Here is a 12537-nt window from a genome sequence, read left to right on the forward strand (position 1 = left end):
ACACCCCAATGGTACGCGTTTGCCAATTTAATGTAAGCATTCCACAGTTGTTATTTCCGTGTTATTCAATTTCACTAACAAAGGATTTATTTAAATAATCAGGATGAAAAACCAATCGAATAAAATGAAAATGGTGGCGAGCGTGTACTTGACATTTTGGATCAAAGAACCTCTAGTCGAGTGAAGTATGTACGGGATGTGAAAGTTACATATTCGTCGGAGGGCCACAACCTATCCCCGGCCCGCTTGAGTTTTATCGCTAAGAATCCTGGTGTCTAGCAAATGCACCGACTTCATTCAGAAGCCGACCAGAGGTATGAACCTGGGCTCGCCGGACAGAAGGTGAAAACATTCCCCTCTGGGTGTCCCACCCATCTCACACCCCAATGGTGCGCGTTTGCCAATTTAATGTAAGCATTCCACAGTTGTTATTTCCGTGTTATTCAATTTCACTAACAAAGGATTTATTTAAATAATCAGGATGAAAAACCAATCGAATAAAATGAAAATGGTGGCGAGCGTGTACTTGACATTTTGGATCAAAGAACCTCTAGTCGAGTGAAGTATCAACCTTTCCTATTTACATGTTCCAGGAGCCAATGGCACCCAGAGCTGACCTGTCCAATGGCATTATTATTAATTTTTTAATGATTAGCAGCAGTCTATCGGGTTTACGTCAGGTTTTTGATGGACCTGAGCAACAAACACTACTGTACTCCAAAGTCCTGATAAACATGACGCAAAAATGTTCTTCAATCCCATGGTGCGTGTATATTACGGTCACTCTTCAGCTCCTATTCTTCATGCCACCCTTAATCACATCCAAAATCCCTTTTCTTTTGCTCACACTACCTCAGAGCCCCTCCCTATCACATACTTTCAGCATCGCATTGCCTCCTCTCATTTTCACACGTATTCATTTGTCCAGTCTACTTCCAATATCTCCCGACGACGGCCCCTCTTCCCCTGCCCAGAACTTTTTTAATTTCTATCCACTATATGCTTGCCATTCACCTTCACATCCACATTTAACATTCTTCTGCTATACACTAATTCTCCGGCCACAGCACCAAGTTTCTGAGCCACCGATTGAAAAGTAAAACGCACACTCGCACACATTACCACCGCAACACCTTTCAAGGGGAATTTTTTCAGGTACTCAAGAATTTGAATTGATAACTGCCGATTCGGTGAAGTCCATTCGGATCCGTGCCTTCGGTTTATCTTTCGCGGTTCTCTCGCCAATTCGCATGAATGGAGAGAGGAATTCCGGTTTTCACGATAAAGATCTGAAAAAATTGAGAATGAAAAATGTTCATTTATGTCATTGAGATATTAGTTCATCTTCCGCCAATTTAAAAAAGCGCAACTGACAAAACATCACAGAAATATCAGTCGCCTTCTTTATTGCACTCGTGTCAAATAAATTTTAAGCTGTGAACATTCTTCAGCGAATACGACTACTGCGTATTCTCGGGGGGGAGCAATGTGTGGGGACGGTGGCGACGCGGACGGTCGGGAAGGTTGTCCGGTCACCTGCAAGAGATAGGAGTGAGGGATTAAGAAACAATGTTTGAGGAGTGGGGACTATCCCGAAGGATTCGGAAGCGTTATTAATCTCGCCTCAATAGTTTCGCCAACGATTTCCCTTTTCATCTTTTTTTTAATTTTTCTCCCTTTTAATTCTTTGTTAAATTAAATCATCGACGCGAGGAACATTTCTTTCTTGAGCGAGAGTTATCTTTAAGACAAATAATCAGATTCTCAGCTTTAAGTGATTTGGTCATAAGTGAGTGATAACTAATAATAAATAAGTGAGTAATGAATTTAAGTGATACATTCTGGGAACGGAGAATGTGTAGAGATTCAACGGCGTGCACAGGAAGGAAGGATAAGGGATGATTCGGCGATTGAGGAGGGAGAGAGGACAGCCATGTCTCAGGAAGAAGGCCTTTGAGGTTTTGAAACCCTTGTCTTGAGGTTCTCCGCTCCGTGAATGTCAACTTTCTTTTTTACGTAGGATGGTTAGTGTGGTTGGTGAGTCACTCGTCTGCCGATCAATAAATTAGTGGTCACTCCGGAGATATGGATTTGAATAATTAGTGTTTAAGTCCTTCACAGCTTTGATGGGATTTTAAATATGGATTACTGGAAATCAGTGAATCACATGGGTCAGCAGCAATGATGACCGATAAGCCTAGCATTCAACGAGTAATGATACCCAGTAGCTGCACAAATAACTATGCTGCATTCTTTTTAATTATCGAGTTCCACGATTAATGTTTGATTAAGATTGCTCTTGCAATTTCGACGACCCTCTATTGCTGTCTTTTATCTTTTGGAATCAATTCTCACGGCGTCAATTTGATTGCCGATTTAAATCCCGTGAGTCGTAGAAGACCTAGGCTAATAAAGCATTGTCATGATCAACACAATGGCGTATGGATACTATTGGAGAAGTTAGGTTGGGGCTCCCTCAAGGAGCGAAAATTCAATTACAAATCAAATCTCAAGCAAAACTTGGAAGCAGGTCTCTTTAGCACTGATGCTGTAAATGGTTTATTAGCCCCATCACACTGCGGTAGAACTAATTGAGTAGCTTCAGGCGTAGGAGAATTCACGTCAATAAAATTAGAGAAATTATGTGTAGAATAAGTAGATTTAAGTGGGCATTTTTATCTCGAATGATTAAGAATAGGAATGACTAGATGCATAAGCAACCGCGCCATAGGGTGAAAATATCATTCTAAGTAGCCTTGAATGTTATCAATGTTTTATCCAGCCCTTATTTTATTGTTTTTTTTGTTTCTTGAAACACATCTGACATGGTAGAGAAGTATTTTACCTTTAGAAACTGTACACTTACATGTTGTAGCTGTAGTTAACATTAGCTCTTTGTCCTTTTCTAATTTCAAATTTATTTGTGGCTAACATTTAATCAAAGCTCAAGGTTGATATCGCATGCCTGTTGCGGAAAAGTCTTCGAAGTAACAACACCCTTGTGGAACCAGACATCGCTGTCAGCGGATTTTCCACGCCTCGTACGACTACTGAAGGTGGCGCCCGATATCCTCCTTCATTACTGCATGTTGTAATGCTTCCACCGAGCCGTGGTTACGTCCTTTTAGCACGTATTTGAGGCGGGGGAAGAGGAAGAAGTCTGGTGGGGCAATGTCAAGGCTGTAGGGTGGCTGAGGCAGGGTCGAGAAACTCTTGGTAGATCGGCGTGCGAATTTCCTTTTGTTCGTCCGAGAGCACTCGCGGCACCAACTTCGCACACACCTTTCTAATGGCCATTCTTTCGGTCACAAGACGACGCATATCACTTTAAGGGATAATAAGTTCATCAGGAACCATTCGAACACTTAATCTGTGATCACTGTCCAACAAAATCTGCACTCTTGCAAGATTTATGTCATTATTTGAGGTCAAAGGACGTCCTGTACGTTTGGCGTCACGTTATGCTACACTGCAACGAACCCTAGGTCGCAATAAAAAAATTTTATGTGAAAAAGCAAAGTGTGTTCTTTTATCATGAAGGATTTCCACCATGCTACGCCCAAAACTGTCATTTAAAAACACTGACCTCATTTACCCTCCTCCCAATCCTTTCGTTTACGACCCTGGGCTCGTCCTTTGGCTCGTACGAAATCAAACTCATAGTCCTATGATTCCGTTCTTTGTCGCTTTCCGGTTCGATCGATTCGTCTGAATTTTGTCTACCTTTTCCTCTGATATCCTATTCCATTTTACTCCCTTTGATCCTATCCGTCGACCCCGTTTTTTATGCACACAGAGTTGCTTTATCGACATTTGTTACGTATCAGTTTTCATCTCTCTTTGTTTTTCCCAAACAAAGTGCTTGTTCACCTCGCAACCTTCAAGTTTAACTGAGCACAATTTCGCTTTTTCATTTCGCACGCTGTTTTGTGCCTGCCTATGGAGCCTCGACTGCATACGCTCACTTTTACCTCAGAGTCAGGAGTTGCCTAACTAATCACTACGTGCATGCATACTCCTTGTCGGTGATTTAGCCTCCTCCCGCTCCTGAGGGAGGCGCCTCCCCCCCATTATTTTAGCAGCACCGCAACCCTATTGCAAGCAGGCCTCTGAGACGCTGCCCCACACTAGCTGCTTACTTCCAAAACTGTTGTCCAGAGCCCAGCGACAAATCATGCTCCCTCCTTCGCCAAGGACCTTGGCGCCATGTAAGCCAGGCTATCACCTCTTCTCTCTCCTTGGGAATAAAATCACACACACCGTTCCTTATCTCTGGGAGAAGAGAAAGCAAGAACAAGAGTCCCCCTTTCATTCGTTATAGTTTTTTTTGTTTTCTTCTTATTTATTTTTTTTGTATGGCTTATGCTGACCGAAGTATCTCCTCAGTGCTCTCGTAATTGTTACATTAGGTATTTTATAATTGGGCCTAGTTTATTCCGTCTAATTCCCTTTTTACCCAAATTAGGAGCTTTCTTGCTTAGCGGCAAGCACGAGATTACCCAGCCGCGAGAGGAATAGAGAAGTCATTTAACGTCATTGAGTTGTAGTATTTTAACCATATGTCAGTCGTTTTTTTCCAAAGTTTTGGCGATGTCTTTCAAAAAATATGAAATAAGAAGCTTTAAGTACAGGTGCGGGGTATAATCTTAAGGAAACTACGTCCAATGTTATCTTGTCATGTATTTTTAAATTTTGGCGCTCATTTAAATGTTTTTAATTTTGAGCAAAGAATACAAATTCTCCAAGTTTAAAAGAGTAGATGAGACTTCGTTACGTCACTCAGTTATAAATCTTAAATAAACTTTATACCAAATTCTGCTCCTTTTCCGTACCACAATTACTACTTCTGATTCAGTAATACGGCGCAGATTTCTTCAGCAGAAACGTCGAGTACCTACACAAACAGCGTTCTTCTCTTCCCATTGTCATACATTCTCATTTCCTAATATTCAGTTGTGATTATCATCATTACTTGGTTCATGAAATTAAATTTTAAAGAGAGAAGCGAAATTGACACAAGCGGCACGACGTTTGAAGGAAAAGGAAATTGAACTTCGAAATTACTTCTTGAGACTCTCATGCTGGGACTGAGAAAGCGATCGTAGAAATCGGTGGCGCCATTGGGCGAGAGATCAACGAACCAAGCAGAGCATTTACAGTTGCCCGGAGAGAGGGTTTCTCGGCAGCAGGGGGAGGCGGCGGTGGCGGCAGCAGTTGCTATTCCGGGGCTTCTCGGATTTGCACGCCACTTAAGACAACATCGAGGGCATAGGGAGGCCATTTCGCATTTCGGGGCAGTAAATCTCAACAGCAAGGAAAGTCTTCGAGAGTAACTCAGCTCTAAGGCAAACAGCAGTTGCGCCCGTGGGAATACTAGCTCGCCCGAGCCACAGTCCACATTAACGCGCAGAGCAAAGAACCACCTCCCTCCTACGCGCTTTGCTGCCGTCTAATGGAGAATCCGGACCTTGGATCGGGTCGTGCTGAAACTCAACATGATTTTCGCACTGGTGATTCAACTTTTTTGATTAATTTCTTCTACCTTCTGGTAATTAACTCTGATGTACATTACCAATTCATCTCTTTGCAAATGGTGGAGACTACATTAAATATTGACTCAATAATTTCAATTTGAGTAATACAATTAAGAATTGCAATTAACGTTGAATACTCTCAAAGGAAATTAGGTCGTTCAAAATAAAACTCATAGGATTATAATATTATGGAAACCCTAATTCTCTGTCAATAAAACAATTTATTATTTTTTTATTATTTCAAAAAAATCGCATCAGTTAAAGCCTAAAACCTAATTTTGCAGAGGAAATCGATGGAAAATCGCTTCGCCTATGAGTAGTTTACAGTGGGATACTTTGTCGAAAGCTTTTTAAAAATAAGAGAAACCCCGCTCACTGTGCATGGTTATCTCCCAAACCAGAGATATCACTTCGGGTCCAAGTGCGCTTCCTCAGTGAAGGGTCAAATGCTGCCATTGGTGAGGAAAACGGCGGGGGCGATAGTGGGTACCTGGTCCCAGTATAGTGAGAAACTCGATTTTAATTTAAACGCGAACTCTTTCTTTACCACAAGGAATACAGGCGCTACCCATAAATTACAGAAAAAATAACGAATCGTATGATTAAGGATAAATAAGATAGAGCTGACCGATTAGTAATAAGTGTACATTAAAAATGGAATGCCAATTAACTGAGTAATTGAAACAATTTTTCAGAATTTTTGCAACAATTTTTCAAAAATTTCAACGTTTAAGAGGACGCCTCGATAGCTTAACTGGCTAAAGCACTCGGCCTGACATCGAGGGATACGGGTTCAAATCCCGGTCAAGGTAAATGATTTTTACTCTCTGAAATTGCTGCATTCATGCATGCACAAATTACGAAGTTTTCTTACGTTATATTTCTTCAGTCATCCATCTGTCTTCCGCATGCCTAATCATTCTGATACAGGTTACGAATAAGTCGCTTGTCCCTTCACTTAGACTCATTAAACTCTACCAACGTTTTTCTATTTTGCATGGCATGCTCAAAATCCACAAATAAATCATATATATACTGGTTACACTCAATTTTCCTCTTCAACAGTGACCTCAATACTACTCTGGCTTCACACCAGCCTCATCAAAGTAATGTTGACAAAATTTAGAATTTTAAAAAGTGATATTTGTGACAGCAGATGGTGCACCAAGTATGATTGTTAAGAAAGCAGGTTTTGTACCTTAGTTTACGAAAAATTTAGCCCATCCAGTTCTGGAATTTCGTCACATTTCCACAATACAAAACTTTGTGGGCAAAATCCAGACTTAAAGTAGTCGAAAATATTGTAAAAAATGTAGCCAAAGTGGTTAATTTTATTTTAGCACCTCCGTTGAAAAAAAGACATGCCAAAATCTACTGAGTGAAGCGAATTCAGTATACAAATGATTTCTCAAGGTCAACAACTTTTACTGGCTTGGTAGTGGTTGCGTTCAGATTTGTTGATTTTTTTAGAAATTCGTACGTTTATGGTAGATGAGAAATTCCCACTTCAGGAATTGAATGACGCCTCATGGACTTTCCGATTAATATTTTTTTACAGATATTTCCCAACACTTAAATGATTTCAATACAAAATTTTCAAATTAAAACGGTTAATGTTATTTTTGATCTCATAAGAGATTTTGAAGTTAAATTAAGAGTATTTAAGGTTGATATCAACATTGGCAAGTTTAAATGTTTTCCGAATATCTAGAAGTACCTTACTAATCTTGGAGATCAAATACCAGATGTTTACAGATTCTAGATGCAAATCTTATCGGTTAGTGATTCGACCCGATAACAGTTCTCTTTTAAGGTTTACTCAGTTCAGGTTATCCGGGAAAAAATTGAAAATGTGTTAGTTATGTCAAAAAATTAAAAATAAATAAACTAAGGTTTGGATATTTTCCAATGGGCTAATTTGAATGATTTTGAAACGCAGTTGGGTGACTTACAGAGTAAGTGTATTTTGAGGTAAACATTGATCGATTTGAAACATAAATTAGAAATTATTGAAAGAGAAAGGTTATCTGGATCAACGCTGAACAATGCAGTAAATAAAGTTGTGAAAACAGGAGATTCGTAACTAGAAAATGGTCATGGTCTGAAAAATGTGGCAGCAGTGAAACTCTTGATATTTTCTTCTACTTATACTCATAGGAATCACTATTTTCTGTTAAGGGACCTATTTAAGTCCGATTTTAGGAGTGATTAAACTGATGACTGAATTGCAGCTTATGTAACGTTAAAAATGATTAAGTATAAACTTGTTATCATTCATTTGTCTCCATCTGTACAAAAACGGAAATCACATGAACATTGGAAAAGGATCATTTAATTTTTATAGATTCTCTGCGCATTTGACATCTTATGTTTGTTGTTATAATTTAATTCTGTCACACATTTTTTCTTTTGTTGTTTCATTGAAATTATAATTTATTATAATATCATTTTAATCTACCCCGAACAGAATGTAAATATTAAATTACTGGTAGAGATTCGTTATTGTATTAAAATCAGACATCCTATGCCACCTGTAAGCACTTGATACTTCTATCTCAATAAACGGGTAGGCACACGAGTCAAGAGTATACTCTCATTTCATAAAATTTCGCTCTAAATCGCCAAAACGTTCACCAACCCTGTTCTAATTAATGATTTTCCAAACCATCCATTCTTTTTTTGAAGGATCCCAAGTATCACTGTAACCAGGTGGGGAATTTAACTCATCGCCCTATTTTCCTCACTAACGCACGGCTTTTTTCCCTTATTTTGGATGGAACTTACTATTTATTGACATGTTAATTAGTGAAATTTCTCCCTCATAATTGCAATGAATATTTTCATTATGCACCTTCCTAAATTCTAAGGAAGTAAGCCGTGGATGTAATTTATTCACTGAGTCATTCACCTAGTACCTTCCCTCTGGCACCTGCAGGAGTATGGGACCTTTTTCTATCGACCGCTATATATTTTATAATGTTACTGCTCTCAACTTCGTCCTAACATTCCAAGTGTCAATTTTTCTTAGTGCACTTCTTTGCCGTGTTTTCTGGGCCATTACTATCGCTTTCGCTTTGCAAGGATTTCATGAAATGATGGCCGGCTGCCGGGGACGAAGCACGGTTCAACGGGCCGAGTCCCGTAGTTTCCACGACTCGTACTCAGATCTATGAGGGGGTATCGTAAAGTATGTAACGCTGTAACGTAACGTAACGCTGTAAATTACAGCTCTAAATGTTGATTTATTTTGCTCCAGGAAGCCGTAGATTTGAGTAAATCGCAGAATGGACAAGATAGAGGCTCGCATTGAGAATGAGTTCCATCATTTGAAAGGTTACAGTGCTCGGAAACTCCGCCATAATATGATGGTTGTTTATGGAAATGATAGCCCGTCATATGACACAGTTGTGAGGTTGAAAAGGAATTATCAAACTGGCTTTATGTCCCTCACAAACGATCCGAGGAGTGGAAGACCATCAATCACAGATGATACTGCCACAGTGAAGAAAGCGGAGAACTTTATCCTATTGGGCTGAAGAGCAGCCTTTTAAATGATCGTGATTGAGAATAATTTTAGCTACAGCAGAGTGTGGAAAATTATTCATGCAGAACTGCACATGTCAAAGGCGTCAACACGCCGGGTTCCACAACTGCAGACTACTTTTCAGAAGCAAACACGGCGCGACCTGCCAGGGAATTTATTGAACCTTTTCGGACGCTTTTGTAGCCGCCTCATTGAGGAACACCCGCTGCGTGGACAGCCTTTCGTCTGTCGCTCCTACTCCTCGACCTATCTGGCACGGGTGACGCTACCAGGAGCAATTATCATTGCTTCCGCCAGCACACTAAGAGGTCATTAGAGCACTCAAGACCTTTCACCACCTCAAGTTTGTAGTCCATGGGGAGGGCCTCATTGAATCCCCAAATAAGTTATTAGTTTCCCATTAGTTTCTAGTTTATGCCCCAATGTTAATGTTTATTTTAAGGCCACCTATACTCTGTGAATCTAATTACTTTCATTTTATTACGATTAATTACAATCTATACCAAATATAATGATTGAAAATTGCTCTAAATAATGGAAGCTAAGGAAAAATGGAAGAAGTTTTATGGACTCATTCGTTGCACTAATAATGGAGGAATTTGGCAGTAAGACTGTTGGATCGTTAATGTTACCTATTTCAAAGTTGGTAAAACCAGCAGTAGTACGTAAAAACTAAAGGACATAAAACTTTGACTTCACGCCCAGGAAAGGTAGTACTTAGTATAATCTGCAAAAAAATACAGCATATAGCAAGCTCGGAGCATTCTGGGAAGTGTACGTTATGTATGACTTTATGTGTAGTCGGCATGGATTTTCCCTTCTTAACTGTTGCCGAGGCTTTCACTTTCCTCTACATACAATGCAGATTCACCCTTCCCCTTTTTAAGCATTCCATACTCCCGCATTACGTTTTCCATCGTACTTCTTTTGCCTTATTAGTTTCCCACCTCAGTTTATTATTTATGCCTTTGCACTTCCTCCTGCATAATTTTGCGTTGCCATTCTCCAAATAGTCCGCGGTTTAGCAGAAATAATGAAGGTGGGGATAGATAGGTTCTAATGAGGATTGTCTTAATTATAACTAACTCGTTTTTTAAATTCCACAGTAGACATAGGTGTTCATGGATAATTCCGGGAGATTGCAGGGATGTATCATTTAGAGTGTATTATAACTAGGAATAGAATCAGGGATAGCGCGATCAGAGCAAGAGCTTTTCTTTAATAGATGTCCTCAAGAAGTGTTAAGGTGAAGAAATAAGAATGATAAATAAGGAGTATAAGAAAATAGTATATAAAAGGCTAGACTGGAGTAAAAATGAAGGAGCATTAGGAGGCAGTGTATAAAATCCCGAGCGAGGTTGAGGAGACTGGTAGAGTTGAAGGATGATGAAGAATAGCTAGAAGATTGCACCGAGAGAGTTGGGGTGTTTCCACTCTATACTCTTTGTTCACACGTTCCTTGTGGCTTATTGAAAGCTAGACCAAGGGAAACCGGCCGCCACAAGCAAGCGGTTCCATTGGCTCCTTTATACGGAAGGTTCGGGTCGGAGGTCGGGCATGGATGCCACCCCTCCCTTTGACCCCTTGATGAAGAGGAGGTGGTTCCGCTCTTCTGATTGACCCCGTGCAAAACCAATCATGGGGTCGGTTCCGTTTCCATCCCTGATTTTAAACTAAATCCAATGAAATATGAAATTTCCCTAAATCCATACCCTTATTTCAAGAGCTCGCGCAATTAACAGGTCAAGTACTAAATTGTGGTTACACATAATTTGTTTCTGGTAGCATTTCCGTATGATTGTCGGGCATAGTTATTTTGACCCCTTTAAGTACACCTTGTCTCAATAATGACGGTCGTATTTATGTATTTGTCAAATAAATAATAAAATTAAAATTATTAATCTTTGCATGCAATTAGGATTCCCGCATTCAAGTCAGTAACAGTAATTATGCATAACAAAATGTTTTGCGCATTGCCCTATAATGTACATTGGTGATTCGAACGAATTTTCAAGCCTCGTGATTGGACTCGTGTTCCCTCGATCAGGTGTGGACGGCAAGGTGTCAGACGTGGACGGGACGCCGTACACCACGCTCCTCTACTCCAACGGGCCGGGGTTCGGGCGAGAGAACCTCAGCGGCGTGGACACGGGCGCCAAGGATGCGGTGCAGCAGTCGGCTGTTCCCCGGCTTTGGGCGACACACGGAGGCGAGGACGTCCCGGTGTACGCCCGGGGCCCTGGGTCGTCCCTGTTCAGGGGCGCCGTCGACCAGACGTACATCCCGCACGCGATCGCGTACGCCGCGTGCCTCGGGGCCCACAGGGGTCGCTGCCGGCCTCGGGGGCCTCCCTCCCTACTGCTCCCTCTGGCGGCCCCCACGGAGGACTGCGCGGAGCCCCTCTCCGGGGCCCCTGCCCCGCCTCCGCCCTCTACCGCCGCCTCTCACCCCTCCCGGCCTCCTTCCGCCGCCCTCCTCCTGGTCCTCGCCCTCCTCCTCCCAACTCTCCGCCCCTCACCGGCGACGGAAGTGATTATTTTTATAAACTTGTCTCTGTTAAAATATCCTGATATTATAGATGTCAATTAAAAGACAGACATTGTTTCATTTAATCATTGCCGACAAATTGGAATCCCACATCTTGAGTCGTTAAATGGATCGATGCGTCGTCGCTTTATTCTGGGGACCACTCCAAATACCTAGAACGAAGTGGCAGGATGTGAATACTAAACTGCGCATGAATGATCAACGCATGTAAACGTCTTAAAATAATCCGACTTTCACGATTCTATAATGGTAAATATTGGATGTGACGACACCAGTGCCCACAAGTGAATATTTTATTTATTGTCATTGGGCTTCTAATAACCTTTTATTGAATAATCAACATAAAAAAACAAATCCATGCACAACGTATTATATCCTTTTTCCAGAAAATGCCTCCAAATACACTCAATTGAAAGGGTTGTTCAGATAAATCTGATGACATGTTTGGAATTGACTCGTTAGGTCACCAAGTCCCCCCATGGATCTATTAAATCTAAATTTCTTATCCCAAAAAATACACCTAAAATTGCGTGAAAATCATCAATGCTGATTCATTTCGAAATTGAGTCAATAATGTCGATAATTTGTCGAGGCTGTCAGACGTGAATGCACGTGAGAGTGTGCCCGCGCATAGGAAAGCTTACGAGAGGTATGGACGGTCAGAGGCTGAATCACGTCCACACGAGAGTGATTTCAAACTCGGAGTGAGACAGGATGGGTTCTGTGCTTGAGAGAGAGCTCGAGCTTTGGGCCCCGACGTTCTCGTACAACATCCGTGTTAGGGCGAGCCGTTTCCCGTTAACTCATAAACTTGGTCACGGGCGTCCGGAAAAATGTCGCTCAATTCGGCACAATGGAGTCAAATCATGTTTTCTTCATTTTTTACACCGGAATAACTGGATTTTTTTCAAG

General features: G+C 41.1%; 1 protein-coding gene across 1 annotated transcript in view; it reads left to right on the forward strand.

The window, feature by feature from the left end:
* LOC139692505 (alkaline phosphatase-like) overlaps positions 1-11667 on the forward strand; it is a 110173-nt gene extending 98506 nt beyond the window's left edge. The window contains exon 8 of the mRNA XM_071590724.1: positions 11126-11667. Within this exon, the coding sequence (XP_071446825.1) occupies positions 11126-11667 (542 nt within the window). The remainder of the gene's footprint in view (positions 1-11125) is intronic.
* The last annotated feature ends 870 nt before the right edge of the window (positions 11668-12537 follow it).

The sequence above is a fragment of the Hetaerina americana genome, unplaced genomic scaffold (assembly GCF_022747635.1).
Source record: "Hetaerina americana unplaced genomic scaffold, ioHetAmer1.1.p SCAF_4, whole genome shotgun sequence".
Classification (NCBI taxonomy): domain Eukaryota; kingdom Metazoa; phylum Arthropoda; class Insecta; order Odonata; family Calopterygidae; genus Hetaerina; species Hetaerina americana.